We start from the raw sequence: 27,662 nt of genomic DNA, 5'->3' as shown, positions 1-27,662 counted from the left end.
GAGATGTGAAACAGCAGCCCTGGGCAAAGGGTGAAGAATTCATTGACGATCTCGACCATCTGGAGATGTGAAGATGCCCCATTGGTAATACAAGGGCAAGGACTTGGGAGGGGAATGGTTGAGGAAGAGGGTAGGAGGCGCTGTGGCCATGGGAAGGAGTGGAAACTGGAGGCTCTGACCCTGTGGGAGGCCAATTATTCCTCAAGTAGGTCCAGGGTCCATGCCATCCATCAGGGAGGGATTGCTATAATATGACATGCCTACTCCCATTTATTAACAGTTTCTAGGAAATTATCAATGCTCAGCGAGTACTTCTGGGTTCTTATTACAGGCCAGCATTTATATGCATTATTGCCTATAACGTAATCCTCCTAAAAACCTGTTGTAGATACTATTATTGGCTATGTCTCACATAAGTGGAGTTCAGAGAGGTTACATGACTGGGTGCGTGGTGGGTTTGGAATTCAAACCAGAGGCCCTGACTCCAGAGCTCACACACTTGTAGCAACTAAGCTGGCAGCTTCTCAGCGGAGAAGAGCCCTGTGGCCCATCATCTGTGATGGCGGAGGCCTGTACCTTGCCACGTCCTGCAAGCGCCTGGTGCTGGGCCAGGCCCCGAGTGTGTGTGTATTTTTGTGATCACAAGTATGTCCCTATGTCCCTGTTTTGATTTGTTCTGCTTTGTGCTTTGTGGGGTGAGTTAAAGCAGTCTGGCGAGAAGGGCTCTGCTCTGGTCCCCACCAGCTTCCTTGGCCTCAGGTCCCCAAAGCAGGGAGGTCACACTTGAGTGCTTGGCTCTCGGGATCAGGACCTTTCTGTTCCCCTCTGCAGTGGGTGATCTTTTGTTTCCAGCTCCCCATTTCTATGAACCATCAGGAATTCCCTTACACTCTGGAAAGAAAAAGGAAAACTGGGGATATAAATGGCTTTGAGATCTTGCATCAGAGAGATCTCCCTTCCAGCTGGAGCTGCTGTGAAGGCCGGCACGGGCAGCGGGGGTTTTAAACTGAGCGGGGCCTGTGCACCCAGCTGCATGGGAGGAGCTGCCTTCTGTCCCACAGAGAGAGCTGGCTACATGTCTGTGAATGTGCGCACACCTGCTGCTCACATTTGGAATAAGCTATGGCTAACTAAGGGACAGACCCCTCTCAGTGTGGCTTTTGCTCTGTCACCCAGGCTGGAGTGCAGTGGCACGATCATGGCTCACTGCATCTTCAACCTCCTGGGCTCAAGTGATCCTCCTGCCTCAGCCTCCCAAGTAGCTGGGGCTACATGCACGTGCCACCATGCCTGGCTAATTTTAAAATTTTTTGTAGAGGCAAATTATGTTGCCCAGGCTGGTCTTGGACTCCTGGGCTCAAGCAATCCTCCCACCTCAGCCTCCCAAAGTGTTGGGATTACAGGCATGAGCCACTGGACCTGGCCTCAGTGTGTTCTTGACCAAAGTCAAGGCAGAGGATGACCAGCGTCCTTTCTCACCTCCTGTCTAGATGATCAATGAGGCAGGGATGGGATGTTATGAAATAAGGAGGGAAACTATCAGGCTGATTAATAACAAAGACAGTGGGGGCCAAGCATGGTGGCTCATGCCTGTAACCCCAGTGCTGTGGGAAGCTGAGGCAGGAGGATTGCTTGAGACCAGGAGTTCGAGACCAGCCTGGGCAACACAGGGAGACCCTGTCTTTAAAAAAATAAAGAATGTGTTTAGAGTTTTCTGGGCCCAAGTTCTTTTTTCTGAAGGTGACTATAGGGGGAAAATGCCAGCTGCACTTTTGTCCACCGGGTTCATCTTGGAGTCAGATTCCTATCAGATTCTTGTTATCTGGAAGGCTTCGGATCCTAGTTTCTTCTTCTTTTAAAATGTAGGGTTTTCTTTTTTTCTTTCTTCTCGTTTTTCTTTTTTGCTGACTACCTACTCATCTGTCAATATAGAAGTTTTCTAGGCCGGGCACGGTGGCTCACGCCTGTAATGCCAGCACTTTGGGAGGCCGAGGTGGGTGGGTCACTTGAGGTCAGGAGTTTGGGACCAGCCTGGCCAACATGGTGAAACCCCGACTCTACTAAAAATACAAAAAATTTGCTGGGCAATGTGGCGGGCACGTGTAATCCCAGCTACTTGGGAGGCTGAGGCAGGAGAATTGCTTGAACCTGGGAGGCAGAAGTTGCAGTGAGCTGAGATGGCGCCACTGCACTCCAGTCTGGGTGACAGAGCGAAACTCCGTCTCAAAAAAAAAATTTTTTTTTCTTAATAAAATATTGAAGACCTGTGGTGCCCATGTTAAAAGGACTCCCTTCTACCCTCAAATGTTTGTCTACATCTGTGCCAAGCACTGGGGACACACACGGCTGAGCAGGGCATGCACTGCCCCTGACACACAGAATCGATTCCTTTACTTGGCTCACGGGTCATGTGTCCATCAAGCACCTAGTATGTGCCAGGCACTGTGACAGGCTAGGGATACAGTGACAAGAAGGAGAAACAGGGCCCCTGCCCACCTTCACCCTGTGCGTGGGCTGGGCTGCACACCAGAATTGCCCAGGGGAGCTATTTCCAAAATAGGGGTGCCTGATCCCTTCCATATAGGGGCCTCATATATTTTGGGAAAACAATTGCCCACGTGCTGCTGATGTGTACCTCTAGGTGACAATTACTGGTAGACTGGAAAGACAGATGAGCAAGCAGGGAGGTATAACAGGGAGACAGGCCAGCGCTGGCAAAGATGTTCAGGGAAGAATGGAGTGTGGCTTGGAGAGACAGTCTAGTGTAGGGTGAAGATCGCACAATCTCCAGCCAGACTGCCTGCTCTGCCACCTCCTAGCCGTGTGATTCAGGCAAATCCCTACACTCTGCATTTCTCTTTCCTCCTCTGTAAAATGGATGTGATAATTGTACCTATTTCACAGAGCTGTTGGAAGGACTCCATGAAATAATACATATGATGAGCTTAGAATTGTGTCTGGTGCATGAAAACGCAGTGTATTCCATAAGTGTGTGCTGTGTGGTTACTACTACTACTATTATTATCATTATTATTGGAGGGAAAGCTTCCAGACACAGTGAGACCTGAGAAATGAGTAGGAATTATCTAGAAAAGGAGACAGAGAGGACGGACCAAGAGGGAACAATGGAAATAGAGCTTGGTCTGCTGGAGCCCGGCATGTGAGGTGGAGAGAGGCGGGGGAAGGTGCTGAAGGCAGATCATGAGTGGGGCCCTGTGAGTCATGCTGGGACATCCGCACTGATCTAGAGAACAGCGGGGGCATTAGAGGCCCTTGGGGTCTGCCGAGTTGCTGCCGTGTGAGTGTGTGCAGATGCGTGTATGAATGTGTGCAGGTGTGTGTGTGAGTGTGCATATGTGTGCATGTGTGTGAACTGTAGGGTGCCCAGCACCAGTGCCCCCAGGTCCTCCTTGGCAGGATTCACTCAGTTACTCATTCACTCCACAGTTTAAAGACCTCAATCTTTCCCCAGCGTTGAACCAGTTGTTTCCAACTCCTTAGCCTGGCACAGTGCCAGGCTCCCACCCTGACCTATTAGCATTTCCCACCAACCCACCTGGGGGGCCTCTTACGTGGGCTGCAGAGACACCAGATGCCACCGTTTCTAGACACCCCTGAGAGCCCCACCTTTGCCCATGCTGGCCGACCCTCTGGGATGCCCTGCCCTAGTCCAGCTGCCGTCTGCCAAATACAGCATAGTGGTTAGGAGTGAGGGCTCCAGGGCCAGACTCCCTGGGACTGAATCCTGGCTCTGGCACTTAGGATTCTTGTGGCTTCACCTCTCAGCCTCAGTTTTCTCATCTGAAGCAGGGAGACTGGTGGAACCTCCCTCCTGTGGCTGCAGTGAGGAAGGAATGTGATCACACTTGCAAGTGCTTGGAACACAGCCTGGCACCCGGTGGATCTGCACTAGCTCGTGGGCACAGCAGCACGTGCCTGATTCCCTCGCCCAAAGTCCAGCTCCTTCATCTTCCTGACCACTCACAGTGCACTGGGCACTGTGCTGGGCACTAGGGGGGCGGCAGGGCTCAAGGCAGACCCTGCCTACCTGGACTTCACATCTAATGTGAGGCTGGAGAGCGGACACAAAATGACAAGTTCTGACATCTACACAACACTCACCACAGTTCCCTGTGCACAGTAGGTCCTCAGGTTGGAATTCAGAGGACATTTACTGAGTGTACCCAAACTGGGGCCAGGAATTCTCACATTCGTTATGTCATCCCCCCATTATCCTTTGAGATAAGTGTACAAAGCTCATATCGTTTGAGGAAGCTGAGGCCCAGAGAGGTTAAGTGACTAGCCCAAGGTCCGACAGCCAGTCAGTGGCAAAGCTAGGAGCCAAATCCAGGTCTGCCTAATATCAAAACCCAAAATCTCACCTATGGGCCATGAGGATCCAGGGGTGGGAGCAGCGAGCAGGAAAGATGCTGGAAGGAAGCTGCTTTGGGAACCATCCCCCAAAAGGCTGTAGTGCAGGAACTTCCCAGTGTCACACTAACCAGCCCTGTCACCAAGAGGCCACCTGCCTCCCTCTTCCCTCTTTCCAGTTTCCAGCCTCACATTCTGGGGACAGCTGATAGTCGACCTCACTTCCGGTTACCACAGCCAAATGGTTCATGGTAATTAATTCAATTTGTTTGGCAGGGGAATTAAAGGCTTGCCTGTACTAACGATCTTAAGTTAACATAGCATTTATGCTAACTGGAGGCAGAGACATGCCCTCTGAATGAAGAATTGGTTCTATTAATAAGACTACATCTCTCTAGGTAACGAGCCTGGCAGATAGACGGTTTGCTGCCAGAGAGGGAAAGATGACAAGGAAAGAAGCAAAATGATGACAGCAGAGAGGATGGCAACTTTTCAAAGGCTTCCCTGGGAGAAGTAGATTTGGAGAGCAGGGAGGAGTCTGCATTGGCCGACAACCAGCACCGATGGCCAGATACACCAATGAGGTCAACTTGGACCTCCTGGGTGTTCCAGCTCTGACTACAACTGCATGACTAAGCCCAGGCAGAAGAGGCAAATGGTCTTGCCAATTCATAGAATCGTGAGAAATGATCAGTTTTTGCTGCTTTTGGCCACCGTGTTTGGAGAGGCCGTTTTGCAGCAACAAATAACAATCATGGTGGAAGGCAAAGGAGAAGTAAAGGCACGTCGTACATGGTGGCAGGCAAGAGAACGTGTGCAGGGGAACTGCCCTTTATAAAACCATCAGATCTCATGAGACTTATTCACTATCATGGAAACAGCATGGGGAAAACCCACCCCCCTGATTCAATTACCTCCCACCGGGTCCCTCCCATGACCCGTGTGGATTGTGGGAGCCACAATTCAAGATGAGATTTGGGTGAGGACACAACCAAATCATATTAAGCTCCAACCCTTCTCTCCCATCCACCCTCCACTCCCAGGTTCAACAATTTCTCTCTGAGTTCCTTCTCTTGCCTTCAGAGTCCTGCCGCTGCTACCTTCCACTGAGAGGACGTGAGCCCATGTTCCAGGAGCAGTGAACCACTCCAAGTGCCCCAGGCTCGGCAACTCACTCTCCCAACCAGCTCCTCCACAGGCAGCCCCTGCTGACAGAGCTGTCCAAAACCAGCATTCTGCCCTGGAGACCTCACCTACCCAAGGCCAGGAGCGGCAGCCCTCAAGCTTTTCACTGCCTTGTACAGAAAGGATGACACTGGAGGCATGACACACTCCCAAAGGTGTCTGTGTGTGGTTGAATGGTGAACCCCCAGAAGCTATGTCCACCCAGAACCTGTGAATGTGACCTTATCTGGTAAAAGGGTCTTTGCAGATATAATTAAGTAAATGATCTTGAGATGGGATCACCCTGGATGAGAGTGGGCCCTAAATCCAATGACTCTGTCTGTCCTTATGAGAGAAGAGAAGACAACAGGCAGAGACTGGAATGACATGTCTACAAGCCAAGGAATGCTAAGGACTGCTGGCAGCCACAAGAAGTTGGAAGAGACAAGAAAAATCCTCCACTAGAGCCTTCAGAGGGAAAGTGCACCTGCCAACACCTTGATTTTGAATTTCTTGTCCCCTTCATTCCCACTTGAGAAAGTGCATTAGAACACAAAAGCCAGTGTCATTATTACAGGATGGTCCATCTTGCATCTACTCTAATGTATGTATAAAAAATCATTTCCCCAAGGTTGATGACGATTTTTCTTGATTTTTAAACTATTTTTAACTTTTAACTATTATTTCTAAGATCTGGGAACACATTTTGCAAGGCTCATGGCCCCTGGCCCGGAACCTCTGTCCCTGGGAACAAGCTTGTGAAGGGTTTCCGTTTGTGACAATAATCCATGCTCACCTTTCTCCTGAGCCATCTCCTGCAGACAGAAGTAGATGACTCTGGCTCCCAGGCTGAAGCCAATCAAGGTGACAGGTCGTCGGCCCTGAAGGGAAAAAGGACACAGGTGTCTGGAGGGAATACAGCCAGTTCTAGCAAAACATCAGGCCTGAGGAGGGCAGCCTTTGCACATTCCTTACCACCTGATTCTCATCTAATGAATCATGCATGTGCTGTTCTAGTCCCTGAGCTCTGATGTCTTAATCAGCAGAGTCAGGACCCTCATTTATGCAGGAGTGCACTTGCTGCCGGAATTGGCTTCCTCCAAGGCCAACAGGCAGCCCCCGGCTGGGTTAATTCCCTTTCATCTCAAACCATTATCCAGCCACTGTCTCATCTTCCCCAGGAGACAGGGCTAGTCAATTACAAGAGCAACTTCCCTTGCACTGATCTGCCTTGCAGCAAATGGCTGCAGTGCTGCGGGACCCCTTCCGGAGCTGGGGAGATTAGACAGAAGGCACCCCCAGGTGTGAGGGGTAAAAAAGGCAAGAATGACAAGGGAGGGACAACAGTTCAGTTTCTAGATAGGAAGGTGGGGCACAAAATATTGGCTGTAAGTGATAAGGTAGTAAGTCAGATGGAAAGAGGAATTTTCTGACTCAAGGACTTGTAAGAAAAGGTAACTGATTATGTCAAGACTCTAAAGAAAATGAAAGTTATCTGGGGGTGTTTGGGTACAAGCTTACACGAAAGGAGAGGAGGGGAGTGGATGAGCTCTGGAGGCCCAGCCTGGTTTTACCAGTCTATTCCTTTTCCTTGGTTTTGTGCCAATACACGTATTCCACACCCCCACACCACTCCACTTACCACAGTAGAAAATCCTCTGTTAAACAGTATTCGAATCCTGCAGGAGCTTTGTGCCAACCCTGCTGGCCACTGCCCAATATCATTCTCCCCTTTGTCCTTTACTCCTGAGTTTGACTGGGCACGCGGCCACCCAGCCAAAGACGAAGTTTCCCTGACTCCTCCGTAGCTTGAGGTGGCCACAGGGCTGAGACTTAGCACAGGGCAAGGAAAGGGGATCCTCCCTAAGGCATGCATTTTTGCCTTTTGACCTCCAGAGCTGTAAAATAGTACATTTGTTTTCAGCTGGTAAATTTGTGGTAATTGGTAACAGTGGCAGCAGGAAACTAACACATCTTCTTGCTCCAGATATTGACACCCAGACTGTTACTTGGGAGAGAACAAAATTCTATCTTGTCTAAGCCAATGCCACTTTGGCCTTTGCCTTAGAGTCAAGCCTGCCGAAGGACTTTTCTGTTTCTTTGGACAAAGACGCAGGGATTGAAGGGGGTGGCCAGTTTCTCAAGCAGTTTAGCTGCATGGCAGAAACTGCTAGTTGTCATCCCTCAATATCCATCCTCCCTTTTTTCCATAGTAATTGAATTTCAGCTGGGTTCATCATCACTCAGAACAAGTACTATATTTCCCAGCTTCTGTGGCAGCTAGGAATGGTCATGTGACTAGGCTCTGGCCAGTGAGACACCAACTGAAATGTTGTAAGGCTTTGCTGTTTCTTCTTCAGTTCTTCCTTTCTCCTGCTCCCTGGAGCTCGGATGATGCCATCTTTGACACAAGGTCAAGACCCCAGAGCAACAAGGTAGCAGGAACCTGGGCCTCTGCACCATGGAAGGCTATTAGACAACCTTGCTAGGCTTCTCCAGGAAAATAAATTTCTACCTTGTTTAAGCCACTGTTATTTTGGGTTTTCTCCCACTTCCAGCCAAAACAAATCCTGATAATGCAGTCATTTCTGGTACTGCTTCTCAAGCTTTTGTCTCCATTCACTCAAGTTTTATTTTGAAGGGGATGGTTTTATTCTCTTGGTAAGTACATCTTTACTAGATTCAAATTTTAAAAGTATTATGATGATGTCTCTTCCTAACCATTTTACATGGTATTTAGACCACCAAAGATGACCTCACAAAGTAGCTTTACACTTCTGGGAAGGAACACCAGGCCACCAGCATGTGGGAATTCCATTGGTGGCCAGCTGAAGCACCTGGTCTCATTCACTTTACTGGCTTCACTGCAAACTGAGTCAGAGGTTTCCACTGAAATATCACCCAAATGAGCCCAGTGATTATCCTAAACACTTGAATGAAGAGCTGATACATAGGAGTTGATACAGAGTCCCCCAGACTTGTTCCTACGTGCAGATGCCCCTGTTATTCAATCCTTACCTAAATACCTGCTAGAGCTGCAGAGTCTATAATTCTTACTGTTCATCCTAGGACACATTCATTACTTGAATTGGAGAGGCAGCAAGGACTGCCCACACCCCCAAAACCATTGAGTTATCTCCAAGTAGCCTTGCCTCTAAGGCTGATATCTGTGAACAAGTCAGCACCTGACTTCCCCTCTTGCTCAATGCCACGCCCACACAGCCATTCCCAGGTACCTGCTGCCGGGAGAGCAGGATGTGGGCCAGGTGCTTGCCAACCTCTGCTGATCGATGGAGACACACCCCCCAGGGGTTGTCGATGACATTGGCGACACTGAGGAGTGAGGCTGGCCAGGTCAGGGCAGCCACAATGCCTGGGGAGGTGAGATAGTGATGAAGGGAATGGCCCCCGTCCTAGGGTCCTACCAGGGAAGTGACTGGCTAACAGATGCTCAAATAAATGCATGCAGTCTCCAACTTGGACCTGCAAGTTTGCCAATCAAACTGCTAAAGAGCAAAGAAATCCGAAACTCATGAATTTCTGATATATGGACTCAATCCCTTCTGCTCAAGCCCTTGTCACGTGTGAGATGGCCCCAATTCGTCTCCACACCCTGTACCCTCCCACTTTGCTTCATAACTCTGCAGTGGGGACCCCTGCCCTGCCCATCCCCTCTAGACTCAGCCACGTGACTTGCTTTTGCCAAAGACATTAATAGATGTGAGGCTTGAAATGGATTTGTGCATCAGGGCTAGCCTCTTGCGCTTCTATCATTGACATGGGCTTGCCTGCTCATCCCAGGAGGATGAGAGACAAATGGAGCAGAGCTGAGTTGCCCCAGACAAGGCTAGCATTGATCGGTGGACGGTTGGCTGACCCACAGGCCTAGCTAAGATCCGCCAACTCCAGCCTCCTGAGCTATTACAGTAAACAGCCCATGGAGTTTTGGGGTGGCTTGTCGCGCAGCAATAGCTAACAGACAGATCATGTGATTGGCTGTTTACCTGTCTTCTCTCCATAGGGATCATAAACTTCCTCCAGACAGGAATGCGGCCTTAACCTCTCTGTGTTCCTAGGGTCCAGCACGGTGCCTGCCCTGGGGGCTTTGGGCATGCAAAACTATGGTACCACTGTGGTGGGATGAAGGCAGTGGGCAAGCTCTTGTTGGGGGGCAGGTGGGGGCACTTACCAGACAACACTGTGTACTTTAGGGCCTCCTGGGCCACCATGTTGGCGAGACCACTGAGGATGGTCTCCAGGGCATTGCCGAGCTCCATCAGGTACTTGGCTTCCCAGGCCAGGCAGTACTGCTCACGGCTGTGGGCCAGGGCAGCCCACGGGGCACTGAAGGTGCCTGGGGAGATCACAGGTAGGTGAAGTCTCTCTTGTCTATGGCAGAGGATGCCCCACCCCAGTACCCTAGACAAGGAGCACCAGGACCACTCACCCTTGTGTGGAAGACAAGAAGCCCACCCCCTGCCAATGAGTGGCAGCTGTCAGCAGAGCTAGCGGAGCTCTGTGCAGCCCAGTGAGTCAGCAGGCTGGGCTGGAATCCCAGCTCCTGCATTCACTAGAAGCCAGGTGACCCTGGGCACATCACTATCCCACCTTGTGCCTCACTTTGCTTCTATGTGAAGTGGGGAGATGGTTTATCTCCCTTCATAGGGTAGGTATAAGAATGAAGTGTGTTTGAACTATGATATATGTAAAGGGTTATTTTCTCTAATGCTGAAATAATCCTGGCATTAAGCTGCTAATGACATACAACGAGAGCACACAATGGGACAAGCAGCACAGCGCTGTGAGTCTGCTGCATCTTGATTTAACAAACATGGCCTGGGAGATAGCTAGAAATTTGGGGAAGAGATGTTTGAGCCCGGCTTTTTTATGATCTTGCTGGGTCATCCAATTTTTCTGAGCCTCAATTTTCTCACTGAGGAAATATATCAAATGACCCACGGAAGGAGGATGAGACGGCACCACTGTAGCGGCCGATGCCAAGTCGGAAAGTATAACCGTGACACCTGCCTCCCTCATCCCCTCCTTCCTTGCCCACCTGGCTGCCTTCAGGATAGGAGCACAGAGGGGCACCTAATCTGGCCCCCATGCATTTCTGCTTGTGGCCCAAGTGGCTTTTCTTTTCTTTCTTTCTTTCTTTTTTTTTTTTGAGACAGAGTTTTGCTTTGTTTCCCAGGCTGGAGTGCAGTGGCACGATCTCGGTTCACTGCAACCTCCGCCTCCCAGGTTCAAGTGATTCTCCTGCCTCAGCCCCCTGAGTAGCTGGAATTACAGGCACACACCACCAAACCTGGCTAATTTTTGTGTATTTTCAGTAGAGACGGGGTTTCATCATATTGGCCAGGCTGGTCTCGAACTCCTGACCTCAAGTGATCCACCCGCCTTGGCCTCCCAAAGTGCTGGAATTATAGGCGTGAACCACTGCGCCCGGCGCAAGTGACTTTTTCAAAACACAAATCTTCTCCCACTCCTGCCTAAAACCCTTCATGAGCTCCCGGATCGTACATCAGTTCCCCTAGATCACTACCACTTGCCCTTGAGATTCCAGTCCAATCGCCTCTTCCATGGGGAAGCCTTCCCGGCTCCTCTGACAAAACAAATGCACCCTCCACTTTTCCCCATAAGTTCTTATCACAGTCTGCAATTATTCGCTATTTATGCATCCTGTTTTACGTGTGCCTCTCCTACAGTCTGCTTTGCCAAACACTGTATTCCCAAAGCCTGGTGATGTGATGTACAGTAAGTGCTCATTAAACACCATGTGGGAATGGAGGGGTGGAGACAGCTTCCCGGGGCAGCCTGCAGGTTCTGAGCATCAACCTCAGGCCTCTACCTGCCTGCTCCAAAGCTCATCCTTACCTGCAGGGTACCACGTCCGCACAAGGACAATACTACAGCTGCTCCCCTCCCTCTGTGGGGACCCTGTCTCAGCTCTGCAACAACTTGGGGATCAACTGCCTCTAATTATGGATAAGGTGATAGTCAGCCCCAAGACAGGAGATGGGCACAGGACAGCGAGAAGCACAGGCTTGATGTCAGCCTGGGTTCCAAACCCAGCTCGATGGCTTCCACGGGTGTGACTCACAGCAAGGCACCGTGCCCTTCTGACCCTTGGTTTCCACATTTGTAAGGATGGAATAATAACATCTGACTCAGGTGTGGTGGGGATCACATGAGATGCTGCATAAAAGGTGTTGTATACTTTGGGAGGCCGAGGCGGGTGGATCATGAGGTGAAGAGATCAAGACCATCCTGGCCAACATGGTGAAACCCTGTCTCTACTAAAAATACAAAAACTAGCTGGGCGTGGTGGCACATGCCTATAATCCCAGCTACTCTCGAGGCTGGGGCAGGAGAATCGCTAGAACCCGGGAGGCGGAGGTTGCAGTGAGCCAAGATCGCGCCACTGCACTCCAGCCTGGTGATACAGCAAGACTCTGTCTCCAAAAAAAAATAAAAATAAAAAAATAAAAAGGCGTTGTATAAACTGTAAAGTGCTCTACTGCATTGTGCTGTCCTATGGCCAAGAATATGGGCTGTGGAGCCAGATAGAATGGGGGTGAATCCTGCCCCTGCCCCTGACTAGCTGGGTGACCCTGGGCACCCCTTATAAGCCTCAGTTTCCTCATCTGGAAAAGGGGAGTGCGAATGACAGCCACTTCCCTGGACTGAAGTGAGGAGCTAAATGAGCCAGTGCATAGGAAGGGCTTGGTGGTTGGCTACCAAGTTTTTATCTTTATTGTACATAATCAAGATTAATAAAGGGGTGGGCCAAAGAAAGTCCGGTCATTCCTATCACATGGAAAAAGCAATCAGGTGATGATAAGGCTTCTTTTCCTGGCTCTCGAGGAGGTGGGAATATGTGATATTTTTTCCTTCTGAAACTTTCTCTAGCTTGGTTGTATTTCTTTTACCCAGCCCTTTCCCTGAGTGTCCCACACTAGACAGCTGGAGATCAATGAAGACTTTCCTCATCCCCAAATGAACTTGACCTTTAACCCAGGGCAAACTGAACAAATGGGGGCAAAATGAAGAAAGGAGTTTGCTTTCCATGCCGGCCAGACTTGCAAATTCCTTTACCTGGGCTCTTGTTCTTGCTCCTTCCTGTAGCACGATAAAATGAAAACAAATGAAAAACCCTGGGCATTGGATCAGGAGACCTGGGTTTGAATTCTGCATCTGCTACTCCCCTGCCAGGGTTCCTCTTCCGACAGATCAGGGTCAGAACAGCCCCACCTTGGAGGGTGGAAGTGAGGTTTCTAGGAGGTAACCATACCAAGTTCCTACTGTGCTGGTAAAATGCCAGGCTCAAGGTAGGTGTGAACGAGGCGCTCACTGAACGCTAGTGACCTCTGTGCATGGGTGACGCCCGGCGGTCACACACCAATAAGACCCTGGCGCCTGGTGACACCTCTAAATGTTTCTCACTGGCTTTCTTCTGTGTGGTTTGGCAGATCTGTGACTTCTGCCCTCAGGTCAGAGACTTGGGAACCCAGGAGGCTCTGGGCAGGCGTGCCTGAGTGGTCAGGTTGGGACGTTTAGGATTCCCGCACCCACCCTGCTCTTTTTCTAAGGGATGCACTGTTTGTTGTTTGTTGAGCCTCTCGCTGGGCATTTGCAGGGGTCAAGTAACAAGTGGACCATGGTGTGAATCCTCAATGCCACCCTGGCTAGAATCCCCCAAAATATGCATGTTCAAATGAGAACAGCAAAGGGAACTAATGTTTGCTTCATGCCAATGAGAAACCACGTGATGTTCCTCACTTAATCTTTGCAGTATCCTGAAAAGGTGGCAGTAATTTGTTCCACTTTACAAATGAAGTAGCTGAGATACAGAGAAGTTATGTAACTTGCTGAGGTCATGTAGCCAACACATACTGATCTCTCACTCACATGCTGAAAGTCCTTTGCTCTCTTCCACTTGCTCTGAGGACAAATTCAAACTTCTTGCCACAGCTCACATGCTCCTGTGTGGTCTAGCTCCACCCATATTCCTGCCTTCTGCCTCCCTGCTGCAGCCATCCTGTGCTCTTTTGGTTCTTTCAAACCGCTGGGCCTTTGCACCTGATGTCCCTTTGCTTGGAATACACTTTCTGCTCCTGGTTTATCGGGCTAACTCCCAGCTAGCCCTTAGCCTAATGTCACTTCCTTCAGAACCTTCCCCAGAAACACCCTGTGCTTCCCCTATTGTGCCATCCATAAAGCTCCCATTTAGTTACTCGGTCTGTCTTCTATCTTGGGCTGTATGTTCTGTGGGAGTAGAGGCCATGGCTGTGCTGCTCACCACTGAATTCCTAAGACCTGGTTCAGTATATGACACATGGTAAGTACAGCACTTTATAAATACCGCTACATGGACAGATAGGTGGATGGGTGGATGGATGAACAGATGGGTGGGCAGACAGGTGGGTGAATGGACAGACAGGTGGGTGGGTGGATGGGTGGATAGGTAGAAGGGTGGATGGATGAATGGATGGGTGGGTGGGTGCGTGGATAGATAGGTAGAAGTGTGGATGGATGCATGGGTTCATGGGTGGGTAGACAGGTGAGTGGGTGGACAGGTAGACAGGTAGAAGAGTAGATGGATGGATGGATAGATAGAAGGGTGGTTAAATGGGTGGGTAGATGGATGAACAGGTGGGTGGATGGATGGGTATACAGGTAAAAGGGTGGGTGGGTAGGTGGATGGGTGGATGGACAGGTGGGTAGGTGGTTGGGTAGGTGGATAGATGGATGGGGAGATGATGGGCAGGTGGACAGATGTGAGATGAAGTTGCCTCACCTCTCTGAGCCTCAGTTTCTTCCTCTGCGAAATGGGGCTCCCTATACCTGCTCCCTAGCCCAGGTAAAAACCTAGCCCAGGGTCTGGCCCAGGCCACCACTGCCCACCCCCCTCCACTTCTGGTCCTCCTGGTCCTCACGGTATTTGCCAGAAGCGAGCCACCCCGTGACGGCGATGGTGATGTGCAGCTGCCTGCCCTCCGTCAGAGGCAGAAACGTGAATTCTTCAATGGCTCCCACTCGCTTCTTCATCTTGTATCCTAAAGACCCAGATCCAAGAAAGAGAATGGAGGTGACTGGGGCCCCGGGGAACATCAGGGTGGCTGTATGTTCTCACACACGCACACAATGAGCACCATCTGTGTGCCCTGCCCCTGGAAAAACACATTTTGTGTTTGAACTCATTAAGGTAGGTGCCACTATTGTCCCTGATTACAGATGAAAGCAAGAAGCTGCTTCTGAGGCTGGCCAGCCCCGGAGTGGTAGAGCTGGTTTGGACCTCAGAGCCCAGGCTCTCACCCATTGCTCTGCCCTGGTTCTGTTTCTTTTCTCCTGCCCATACGCCACAGGGGTAGAACACGCTCTACTTAGTAACAGCGAATCAAACAGACCAAGAGTCTCATCAGGGGAGCAAACTTCTCTTGGGGAGTTGAACAGGAATGTCTGTGCATGACGAGGTTGGAGGAGTGGGAGGGGGGCTGCTGCTGACAGATATCATTTGGAAAAACTCCCCCAGGTGATGCTGCTCAGGGAAGGGCAGCCATGTTCCCTCCAAACATGAGGAAGCCCAAGCATGGAAACTTCTGGATGGTGGAAGCAGGTTCCATTGGGGCCTTTCTCAGGAACTACACACAAGGTGGATGGGGAAAAAGCCAGCTTCTCAAACTCAGCCCTTACCCTGACCCACGCGAGCTCTGGGAAGGCTGGGACCCAGAGTGAGAAAAGCCACGTCTCCTCTGTCTCCCAGGGAGTCACTGCTGGTGAGGATCCAGGCATGTCCTTTTAGGAACTGGGCCACCCTGGCTGAAAATTCCTCTGAACCCATCATTCCTTTTGAACCTTACCTGTCAGGCCAGCTCCAGCTGCACCAAACAGCGAGGTCATGATGGCTATGCCGGCTGCTGAGCCCAGAGCCGCTGCCCCGGCGCTGCCAATAATCGTAGCTGCTCCAGCGGCAACAAGGGGTGCAGCTAGACCTCCAGTCACACCTGTGGGAAAAGCAGCAGTTTCAGGTGGGAGTAAAAATGTGGTGGCTGGACGCGGTGGCTCATGCCTGTAATCCCAGCACTTTGGGAGGCCGAGGTGGGCGGATCACGAGGTCAGGAGATCGAGACTATCCTGGCTAACACGGTGAAACCTCATCTCTACTAAAAACACAAAAAATTAGCCGGGCATGGTGGCGGGCGCCTGTAATCCCAGCTACTCGGGAGGCTGAGGCAGAAGAATGGCATGAACCTCGGAGGCGGAGCTTGCAGTGAGCCGAGATCGTGCCACTGCACTCCAGCCTGGGCGACAGAGCAAGATACTGTCTCAAAAAAAAAAAACAAAAAAAAAACGTGGCTTGATGAGTTTTTACCCCTCAGCTACCTACTGCCTCCCATGGAAGTTTCTGACAGTGCTGATGAGCATACCGACTACTCACTGACTACCTACCACATGCCAGGGGCCACCTCCCAGCTGAGCCCCTGCACTCTCCACTCTCACCCGCAGCCTGGCATCATTTCTCTGTCTACAAAACCCAGACGTGTGCCACCATCTCTAGCTGGACTCACCGATCACCGTTCCGCCTCCGACAGTTGCCAGGCCTATCAGGAGATAACGCTTCCATTTCCTCCGGTTTTCTTTCTTCTTTCGGGATGCCTCGGCCATTCTGAGGGAAAAGAGGCTGGTCTTTAGGGCCAGCTGTGCCCAGGATCCCTTGAGACATCCCCACCACACCAACCCTCAAACAGGGGCCAATGCTGGGTAGCTACTCTGCCACTCAGAGTAAGGCACCAAAGTCACCCTGAGCCCACTGATGGTTTAAAAAGCTGAAAACATTCTAAAACCCAGCCGGGGAATCTCAGTGTATGGGATGTACTACTTACCCAATGGATCCATCCTAACAGGGTTGCAATTTGAATAATAAAAAGACAAAAAAATAATAATAGCAAGAGAAGCACAAAAAAGATCTTTAAACAGATGGACCCAGAAGAAGCACAAAATAGATAATCACAGACTCCATCACCTCCCTCCTCCCCTCCCTTCTTCCCCAACCTGCCATCTGATCCCACCTCCCTCTGGGATATTTGGAAACCAATTTCCTCCAAAATGATCATTTTGAAGATGGGAGACCTTGGCCTTGGAGCAGTAGCTAGACTTGTTCAGACTTGAAATGGAAATGCTAGAAAATCTAGCAAAAGGAAAACATTTAGAGTGAATTGGGGTCAGGTGTGCCCTGAGAACTGCTGTTGTGAGCACTCAAGAGTCAGGAAGCCCAATTTTCCTATTGGACATTCAGCCCTGAGCCCCTTTGCTGCGGCTGGGATGGAGAGGTTATTAAGTAGGAACTCTGAACTGAGGTTGGAGTCTGAACAATAACTCAGTGTGGAGTGATAGCAAAGCATGGTGATAATCAAAGAAGAAAAATGGTTAATCTTTACCAAGGGCTTCTTATATCTCAGCCACTGGGCTTTGCACTTCACAGGGTTAATCTTATCCTAAGAAGCAGTATGGTTATTGTACCCATATTATAGATGAATTAAGGGATAACAGTCACTACCTCCCCATGAACTGTGAGGATCCAGAAATAGATTATCTGTAAAGCATTTAGCATGGCAGCGGGCACACTGCAAGTGCTCAGCGCAACTGGGGCTGATGTCATCATGATGCTGCATCTCCCCAAGCCTCAGTTTCCTCTTTTGTCAAAAGGCGGACACTAATTTCTACCTCATAAAGTTGTTGGCTTGTAAGGATTAAATTCATTCCTTCTTCGTCCATTCAGTCAATAAAGTTATATTGAGAATGGATGGCATGCTGTGCTTTTCCATCTCCTTGAGCAGAAAAATGTATGTGCTCAACCAGTACCTGTTTCCTTCCCATCTCCCTCCTTGTGAACCATACATTTTATTGAGAAATAGCTCCTTCTCCAGTCATCTAAAAGAAATGGGATTTGGCCAGGTGTGGTGGCTCACACCTGTAACCCCAGCACTTTGGGAGGCCGAGGCAGGTGGATCACCTGAGGTCAGGAGTTTGAAACCAGCCTGGCCAATATGGTGAAACCCCATCTCTCCTAAAAACACAAAAATTAGCCAGGCGTGGGGGCAGGCGCCTGTAATTCCAGCTACTCAGGAGGCTGAGGCAGGAGAATTACTTGAACCCGGGAGGAGGAGGTTGCAGAGAGCTGAGATCCCACCACTGCACCCCAGCTTGGGAACAGAGTGAGACCCTGTCTCAAAATGAATGAATGAATGAATGAATGAATGAATGAAATAAAATACATAAATAAACAAAATGGGATTTCAGCTGGGCATCTGGGGACCTGCTGTGCTTTTTGGTTCCCTGCCAGTTCACCTCAACAGGTTTTTTTCCTAAGCATCTCCTGGGTGTAAAGCCCAGTGTTTCTCAGTCACTTCATTACACAGAAGCAGAAAGCAACAGTAAAAATATCTGTGCATATCATGATACTGGTTTTCCACAACTGAAATTCATGTCATCAGTGGTGTGGGATGAGGCTGAACCATGTGCATCTAGCACAGTGGGAGGCAGGAGGGCCATCAAGATTGAGGGTTCTAATGTCAGGATTCAAACTCTGTGGATGTAGGCATGAATCCTAGCTCTGCTGTTGTGGTAGCTGTATCACGATTCACCACATATTCAGTTATCCTTCTCTACAGAAAGATTATGCATCCCTGCCCTGTCGAACTGAGTGGTCATATGACCAGCTTTAGCCAAATGTAGGTGGAAGTGATATGTGTCACTTCTGGCAGAATCTTTTTTTTTTTCCTTTCTTTTTTTGAGACAAGGTCTGGCTCTGTCACCCAGGCTGGAGTGCACTGGTGGGATCTTGGCTCACTGCAACCTCCATCTCTCAGGTTCAAGTGGTCCTCCCACCTCGGCCTCCCAAGTAGCTGGGATTATAGATATGCACCACCACGCTTGGGTAATTTTTGTACTTTTTGTAGACATGGGGTTTTGCCACGTTGCCCAGGCTGGTCTCAAACTCTTGGGCTCAAGTGATCCACCTGCCTCAGCCTCCCAAAGTGCTGGGACTATAGGTGTGAGCCACCGTGCCGGGACAACTGGTAGAATCTTTAAAGCCAGTGCAGGAAAGTGATTCATCTACTTTCTCTCTGCCCCAAAACCAGCGATAATCTAGATAGAGTCACTCTGTCAGCCTGGGACCCAGAACCAGTACAATGTGAATTCAAACTACAGCCAATCTGCAATGGACACAAAGTATGAACAAGAAATATACCTTTAATCCTGTAAGCTGCTGAGACTTATTTGGGGGTCACTTGTTATGGCAGCAAAACCTAGCCTATCCCCACAGTGGACAGAACCAATTAATACCTTTGTGACTATGCACAAATTATTTGTCACATCTGAGTTTCCTCAACCAACAAATGGGGATAAAAACAGTACTGAATTTCCAGGGGTATTGTGAGGACTAAATGAGACAGAGACACTGAGACATAGTGACTACCATCCTGTAATTATTCAATATGTTTATTGCTATTATCACTCTTTTCATTATTATTGTAATAATTTCCTCCTTAACACAGGCTGGAGATATACTTTGACCCTGAACTGCCTTGACCCTTAATTGATAACTCTTAAGTCAGTTCCAAGTGGAAGGCTGAAGATTACTGACTTTGGGCAGAGTTCAAGACCGAAGAAAACACTCAAGTCACTGACGATATACGATGGGAACGTGCAACTAGACAAGCGATGTGGCGCTGAGTCAGCGGCATCTTGATTCAACAAACGCGGCCTGGAAATAGTCTGGAAATTTGGGGAAGAGGTGTTTGAGCTCAGCTCTGCCATGAACTTGCTGGATCATCTAATTTTTCTGAGTGTTGATTTTCTCGCTTAGGAAATGTAACTATCAAATGACCCATGGACAGATAATGAGACGGCACCACTGCAGCAGCCAATGCCAAGTATTAATAGAAAAATATAACCATGACTACCTGCCTCTCTCTCCTCTTCCCTCCTTGCCTGCCTGGCTGCCTTCAGGACACTGTCATCTCTCCCCGATGTGACACTTACGCCCTCTGTGTCCTGATCCCTCTCTCCCCGCTAACACTCATCAATTCCTCACTGACACATCATCCTTGGGAAATACTGAGCTGCCTCCAGTCACCTTCTGGCCCCTGGCCATCAAGGACCTTCCCACCTTCCTGTGACTAGTTCAACATTACTCAACCTCAGGAGTCAGCCGAGATGGGACATATCCTCCAGGAAGACTGGCCAAAACCCCAAGGTTGCTGAGATGCCCTGACTCTGGGCCCCTTAACCCTCTGTGCCACATTATCCTGGAATTCTACACCAGTGATTTTCAGAGGGTGGGCACCAGAATCACCAGGGGGTACCTGTTAAAAACACAGCTTCCTGGGGCAGAATCTCTGAGTCTAAGGACAAAGATTCTGTATCGTTAACAAGTTCCTCCTCCAGGGATTCTGCTGTAACTCAAGTTTGAAAATTGCTGAGCTAAGCTCTCATAGCACGGACCAAGCCATTTCCAACTCCCCATCCTCAGCAGCTTGCCCTGGGCTTGGAAACTGGAGGGTACTCAGGAAATCTTTCTTGTAAAGAGCCTAATTATTCCAACAAGAATTGGAGATGACCACCTTGCTGCAGTGATATACTCCCCTACTCACTGTCCACATCTCTGAAAACCAGAGAGGTACAGGATGGACATGTTGGCTAAATAAAAATATATAGGCTGGGCATGGTGGCTCATGCCTGTAATCCTAGCACTTCGGGAGGCTGTGGTGGGAGGATCCCTTCAGCCCAGGAGTTCCAGAACAGCCTGGGCAACAGGGTGAAATGCTGTCCCTAGAAAAATAAAAAAATTAGCCGGGCATGGTGGTGCACACCTGTGGTCCACGCTACTTGGAAGGTTGAGGTGGGAGGATCGCTTGAACCTGCGAGGTCAAGGCTGCAATGAGCCTCTGCTGCAGTGATCATGCCACCGCACTCCAGTCTGGGTGACAGAGTAAGACTCTGTCTCCCCCATATCCCTCACAAAAAGTTTGTAAGCATTTGTTGATTTGAAAAGAAGATAATTTTTTCCTAAAGTTACTTGGCTAAGGCACTCTCTCCTAACGTTCAGCTGAATGGCCAATCTATTTCCCTGTTTAAGTATTTGCATGTTCTTAATAATTGTTTTGGGGGCCGGGCGTGGTGGCTCGCGCCTGTGGTCCCAGCACTTTGGGAGGCCAAGGCGGGCGGATCACGAGGTCAGGAGATCGAGACCATCCTGGCTAACATGATGAAACCCAGTCTCTACTAAAAATACAAAAAATTAGCTGGGCGTGGTGGCGGGCATCTGTAGTCCCAGCTACTTGGGAGGCTGAGGCAGGAGAATGGCGTGAACCCAGGAGGCGGAGCTTGCAGTGAGCCGAGATGGCGCCACTGCACTCCAGCCTGGGTGACACAGTGAGACTTTGTCTCAAAAAAAAAAAAAAATTTTTTTTTTGTACATAAAATAGCTTTCCCAGACATCGTTCATTATTGCAGCACTATACTCTTGCAATTACTTCAGTTGTCTGATTGAATCTCAACATTGAAAGCAAAGGGGAGATGTTTGCTCTGAGTTACATTTACAATGCTTCCTTCCCTTTACTTGGAAGTGAACACTCAGAGAACAACACTAAATCCGAGTGACAGCCTTGTTGTCATCACTGACTGCCTGCTGATTAGATATGACAGCAACCCACACCATCGTACAGTCACGGTCATGCTGAAAAGGCAGAAGCGAACCTGAGTTGCCGTTTCCATGTCAGCTGCCCAAAGACACAGGCTGAAACCACAGGCAGATTTGGGCCAAATCCCAGGCTGAAGCCAGAGATACCTCCTGAAGAGCAAGACGCCCACATTGCCCATCTCATAGATCCACAAATCGGTCTTACTCTCTGTCATCTTATCTCCCGTAAGAGGGTGTTTTCTGTCCTTATCCTCACCACCACCTTCTGTTTTTAAATCACTTTTTTTTGTGCTGACAGATAGACAGAGCTTATCACTGAGAGGTCTACAGACACTTTCCTAGTAATGGCCTGGATGACCCCATAAAATCATTATCTTTCTTGTTTTCTTCAGAATTAAGGAGAAACCCTGCCACTGCCAGCCAGGCCTTGAAGGACACAGTGAGAGCCATTCAGACTGGACATCGTGGTCAAATCAGATGCTGCTGGCCAGCCGTGTGACCTTGGCTGAGTTATGCCACCCCTCTGACTTTATTTCTTTATTTGTGAAACACTTAGGGGGCTGTTATGAGGATCGAGTGAGATGGCATCTTGTGCCTGCATCTAGTAGGCATTCAGGAAAAATCTGATGCTGGCAACGTTCTTACGATGTGAGCAGTATCTTTCTTTCTTTCTTTTTAATTGTAATTTTTTTTTTTTTTTGAGATGGAGTTTCACTCTTGTTGCCCAGGCTGGAGTGCAATGGCATGATCTCGGCTCACTGCAACCTCCGCCTCCTGGGTTCAAGCAATTCTCCTGCCTCAGCCTCCCATGTAGCTGGGATTACAGGCATACACCATCACACCCAGCTAATTTTTGTATTTTTAGTAGAGACGGGGTTTCACCATGTTGGTCAGGCTGGTCTCGAACTCCTGACCTCTGGTGAGCCACCCGCCTCGGCCTCCCAAAGTGCTGGGATTACAGGTGTGAGCCACCGCGCCTGGCCTATGTGAGCAGTATCAACCCCAGCAGCTCATGAGCTCACATCTTCTGAGACTCTACTATGTGCCAAGCATGGGTCCCAGCTTTCGATATGTGTTAAGTAATTTAATCCTCTCAATGCTGATGGCGATACTACCGTTATCCTCATGTGAGAGATGAAGAAATGAGGCACAGAGAGGAGAGGTGAAGTCACTAAACAAGTGAGGGAAGCCGGGTGGCCTTAGGGCTCAGACAGGGACCCAGGAGCAGAGGGGTGGTACGGGTAGTACGTCACACTCTAGACCTCAGCTGCAAAGAGTCACCTTGGTCGGCCCAGTGATGAACTCACCTCCCAGAAACACAAAACCTTACAGTCAAGAGAAATTAATGTATCATTCAATCCCTTAATTGTATAGGTAAAAAAAGAAAATGTGTGCTGGTGTCCAGGAAGGGAAAGACACGTGCCCAAGGCCACACAGAGGGTTAGTAGCAGAATCAAACTGAGAGCCAGGTCTCCTGGCTGAACAGTTGCTATGGCTTCCCTGGGTCTCAGATCCTTCCAGAGACCACAGAATCTGAGAGTCCCTAACGTTGCGTAAACAATTACATGTGTGAAGCCTTTTTCTGGGGAAAGAGTCTACATATAGACTACAATAGGGTCTATAATAGTTTATAAAAGGGTCTATAATAACACAATTAGAACAGTATTGTTAACAACAGCAAATAATATTTATGGACTAGTTACTTTGTCCCAGGCTCACTTGAAACACTTCACATATATATGAACTCATCTGGGCCCCACGGGAACTCTGTGAGGAGGGCGCTACTATTATCCCCATTTTACAGGTGAGGAAGTTGAAGCTCAGAGAAGTTAAATAATGCCCAGATTCACATGGCTGGTAAGTGGCAGAACTGGCCTGTATTAGACCTTCTGGTTTATATCTTCACATGGCTGGTAAGTGGCAGAACTGGCCTGTATTAGACCTTCTGGTTTATATCTTCCCTGACCTGGGGTTACTGGTATTATCAGAACAAATCGCTCCGGGTAATACGTTTCTCTCTGATAATAAGATTTCCAAATAATAACTGAGAGTTTCCTTAATTTCAAGGCATATAAGATCCTATAAATTCCCGACATATCCAAAGAACCTAGGATGCCCTCGTGATTATGGTAATTGGCATGGATCCAGGTATTTCTATACTGACGCAACTCTGGGAGTCAAAGCTAGTATGTCTACAGGTTATTTCAACAAACCAAGTTTCCCCCTTTCTCAAGGAAATACCCCTTTTCTTTGCTCCACTAACTGTGGCGTGAGGGTGGCTCTGGGTCTCAATTTGGCTTTAGGATTAAATTCCCAAGTGGGCTGACCTCGTGTAACCTGGCTGGTCAAAGAACATCACAGCAGCTAAAAAAAACCCAGACCTGGGAGACGTGCCTGGTGCCAGGAGCCTGGGATTAGGCTGTGACTGAAATTGATTTATTGCTCTGGGATTAGATCCTGTGTAAAGTGTTCTGCAAAGAGCTGAGCACCAGCCAGGTTACCAGGATTATTTCCTTCTACACATTCTTGACCATATATAGACAGCAAAGCAACTCTACAACTGATGGGTCCGGGACACGTCGGGGAAGGGGAGGATTCACATCTACCAAGCACTTGCTGTGTGCCAGCCCTGGGCCGGGCATTTTATAATGCGCAGACATTCATTCTTCCTAATGATCCTGGGAGGGCACTATCCTTATTCCTGTTTCACAGATAAGAACATTGCAGCTTAAAAAAGCAAGGCCACCCACCCAATGTCAAGCAGTGGACAGGTATCAGAAACGGGAATTGAATCCAGGTCAATTGTGCCCGTGAACCAGGTGTCATAAGAGCCTGAGGTGGAACAGGGTGTCAGGGCCCCAGGATGTTAAAGTCACAGATTCAAGGCCCTTAGCAATCATTCATTCCATCTTTTCTTTTCTTTTTTGAGACAAGAGTCTCACTCTGTCACCCACACTGGAGTGCAGTGGCACAATCTTGGCTCACTGCAACCTCCATCTCCCTGTTTCAAGGGATTCTCCTGGCTCAGCCTCCCGAGTAGCTGGGATTACAGGCACATGCCACCGTGCCCGGCTAATTTTTGTATTTTTAGTAGAGATGGGGTTTTATCATGTTGGCCAGGCTGGTCTCGAACTCCTGACCTCAAGTGATCCGCCTGCAGGGTGCTGGGATTACAGGCGTAAGCCACCATGCCTGGCACATTTCATCTTTTCTTCTTGCAAATGAAGTCAGAGGCCCAGAGAGGGCAAGTAGCTTGCTAAGGCCACACAGCGAGTCAGGGCTACAGCTGGGACTCTGTCCAGGGCTCCTTCCACCTCACTACACCATCTCTTAAAGGGAGAAGGGGACTCTGTTATCTGCAAAGTACACCGAAGTGGAAATCCTTGGATCCTGATGGGGGTCGCGGGGCTCTCTTACTCAGATTCCTCCTCTTTGATTTCCTTCAGGCTCTCCAGGAACGTCTCTTCAAGGACATCCAGCTCCTCCAAGGGCACTTGGAGCAGGGAGGTCATGTGGCAAACGAGGACTCTGGCCCGGGCATCATAGTGCCCTCGAAAGACAGAAACAACACCGGAAAAGAATCAGTTTAGGTTTTAAGAACAATGATGTTAGCAGTGTAACTGATAAAACCCACACTGGAAACAGCCTAAATGTACAACCCCATGGGAGCCAGTCAATGAAAAAAATGACACAGTTGCCTGGACAGAATACTACACAACTATTAAAATATGCAGCAAAAGCAAGGTGGGGCTGGGTGCGGTGGCTCACTCCTGTAATTCCAGCACTTCGCGGGGCTGAGGCAGGCAGATCGCTTGAGTCCAGGAGTTCAAGACCAGCCTGGGCAACACAGTGAGACCCCCTCACCTCTACAAAAAAATACAAAACTTAGCCAGGCATTGTGGTGCATGCCTGTGGTCCTAGCTACTCAGGGGGCTGATGTAGGAGGATCATGAGCCTAGGAGGTTGAGGCTGCAGTGAGCCGTGATCATGTCACTGCACTCCAGCCTGGGCGACAGAGTGAGACCCCGTCTCAAAAAAGAAAAAAGGAAGGTGGTATTTCTCACCAGTCAAATGCGCAAAGATCAGTTTTTAAAATTTCACAGCTGTGAAGGAGATGATAAAAATGGATGCCCAAAGACATTGCTGGTGGAAGCATGCACTGGTATAAACTTTCTGGAGGGCAACTGGACAATACGTATCAACAACTTAAAAAAAAAATACATCCCCTTTGCCCCAGGAATTCCATTTCTGGAATTGTAATCTTAAGAAAACAACCGTAAATGCAGATGATATTTAGTAAATAAAGGCACTATGCTGTATTTATAATATGAAATTGGAAACAACCTGGAGATTTCCAACATCAGGAAATTAGTTAAATAACCCACACCCATCCAGCCGAAAACCAAGGGGCCATAAAAAATGATTCCTAAGAAAAGTATGTAATAACTTTCAAAAATAAGTTCTTACCCAGAAGAATTTATGGCTAAGAGAATTTATGGCTAAGTGGTGGTACGTGCCTATAATCCCAGCTACTTTGGAAGCTGATGGGGGAGGATCACTTGAGCGCAGGTGCTCGAGATCAGCCTGGGCAACATAGCAAGATCTCATCTCAGTAATTGAAGAAAAGGAATAAAAAAGACACAGTTCTGTTTGCATATTATAAATAAAGAAAAAAGGGAAAATAAATGCTTATATAATGAAACAAAATTTTTAATGCATAGAAGAGTGACTTGATAATATGTCATGGGGTCCCAACTAAGAAACAAAACAAAAAACAAATACCACACAGGAAAAAAAAGTGAAGGAGGTCGGGCGCCTGTAATCCCAGCACTTTGGGACGCTGAGGTGGGCAGATCACTTGAAGCCAGGAGTTCGAGACCAGCCTGGCCAACATGGTGAAACTCCATCTCTACTAAAAATACAAAAATTAGCCAGGCGTGGTGGGGGGGCGCCTGTAATTTCCAGCAACTTGGGAGGCTGAGGCGTGAGCCACTGCACCTGGCTGACAATTCAAATTTAGCATCTTACGGTTCTGAAGGCCGGATATTCTAAAATCACAGTGTTAGCAAGGAGAGAATCTGTTTTCTTGCTTTTCCCAGCCTGCTTTCCTTGGCTTGTGGCCCCTCCCTCCAGTCACTCCAGCCTCTGCTCCCATGGTCACATGTCCTGCTCTGACTTAGATCCTCATGTCTCCCTTTTATGAAGACCTTGTGATTGCATCAGGCCTATCTGGAAAGCCCAGGATAGTTTCCCCATCCCAAGATTCTTAATGTAATCACACCTGCAAAGTCCCTTTTGCCATGTAGGGTAACATATTCACAGTTGCCAGGGATTAGGATGTGACCATCTTTGGGGGCCATTATTCTATCACTTAACCCTTGACCTGGCTCAACCATCACCTCCTCTCTGAACCCTCTCTGCATCACTCCTTCCTTTGGGGGTCTGTGATCGCTTACACAGACCTCTCTCTCAGTATCTTCCCCATTTGATTGTACTCATCATATCTTACTAGACTGTAAGCTTAGTCATCTGTTTTTCCAACTGCTGTACCTACCTGGGGTGTGACACTTAATAAGAACTCAAAAAATGTTTATGCAGTGAATGAACCAATGAATAAATTCTTCCGAATTTTAGGTCAAATTCTTTGTGACTCAAGTACTATGACATGCTTCCAAATTGAATGTTTTTGACAGAGAAAATCACAAGGACCTGGCATTCAGCTACTCCGCACTCACCTTCCCTGTGTGCCCTGGCCCTGTGAAGACACGAGTTGTCTAAAACGCTAATTCCCCAGTCCAGCTGCCTATTAGCATGACCTGAGAAGCTTGCCAAAAATAGGGTTTCCTGAGTTCTGGTATAGGGGACCCTCCTTTCCCTGGCCTCACGTTTCCATGTGAGGGACCATTTACCATGACGCAGTCCCTGAAGTCTTGAAGTTTGAGGTTTCGGCTTCTGCAAAAGAAATCAGTTCCTTCCTTGACCCAGGGTCCCCAGAGTGAAACAGGGTCTCTCGGGGCTGCCCTGCTGTCTCCCGGGATGAGGCGCTGTCTACGTGCTGGGGACAGACACCACATGCTGTGGCTTGGGGTTATTAGATTCAGTAAACTTCCATGGAAAAAAGGAGCTCCTTCTTTCCCCCATAGGAGCAAAGACTACTGTGCCCACGTGATAATCGGGTTGTAGAAATCAAGCTTTGGCCATGATGATTAATTGGTGGCAATGATAATTAGTTGCTAATACATACTCCACTGGTCAAGGCTGCAGTGATTCACCTTCTAGCATGCAGGCTGCCGGGTGCATGTGTGATTAACATTCCTGTGGTAATCTCAGGCATGGGGCTTTGTATCTTAGCCTTGTGTATAGGTCATTTCAAGAACTTGGTGGCAGGGATGCTGGTCTTGGAGCCAGGGTTCGTAGT

General features: G+C 48.8%; 1 protein-coding gene across 11 annotated transcripts in view; it reads right to left on the bottom strand.

The window, feature by feature from the left end:
- Window positions 1-27,662, bottom strand: part of TMCO4 (transmembrane and coiled-coil domains 4) — a 121,670-nt gene that overhangs the window by 50,980 nt on the left and 43,028 nt on the right. For 10 of the 11 annotated variants that reach the window (XM_063785412.1, XM_054680208.2, XM_063785420.1 and 7 more), the window contains 7 exons: window positions 24,662-24,794; window positions 16,107-16,204; window positions 15,399-15,542; window positions 14,475-14,594; window positions 9,725-9,889; window positions 8,772-8,908; window positions 6,332-6,416 (listed from right to left, as the gene is read on the bottom strand). In XM_063785412.1, the coding sequence (XP_063641482.1) occupies window positions 6,332-6,416; window positions 8,772-8,908; window positions 9,725-9,889; window positions 14,475-14,594; window positions 15,399-15,542; window positions 16,107-16,204; window positions 24,662-24,794 (882 nt within the window). The remainder of the gene's footprint in view (window positions 1-6,331; window positions 6,417-8,771; window positions 8,909-9,724; window positions 9,890-14,474; window positions 14,595-15,398; window positions 15,543-16,106; window positions 16,205-24,661; window positions 24,795-27,662) is intronic. The other variant, XM_063785413.1, reaches the window with a different exon arrangement.

Source organism: Pan troglodytes, chromosome 1 (genome assembly GCF_028858775.2).
Source record: "Pan troglodytes isolate AG18354 chromosome 1, NHGRI_mPanTro3-v2.0_pri, whole genome shotgun sequence".
NCBI classification, from domain to species: domain Eukaryota; kingdom Metazoa; phylum Chordata; class Mammalia; order Primates; family Hominidae; genus Pan; species Pan troglodytes.
Note: the sequence above shows the minus strand (reverse complement) of the source record. Positions and strands in the feature narration are given on the sequence as shown.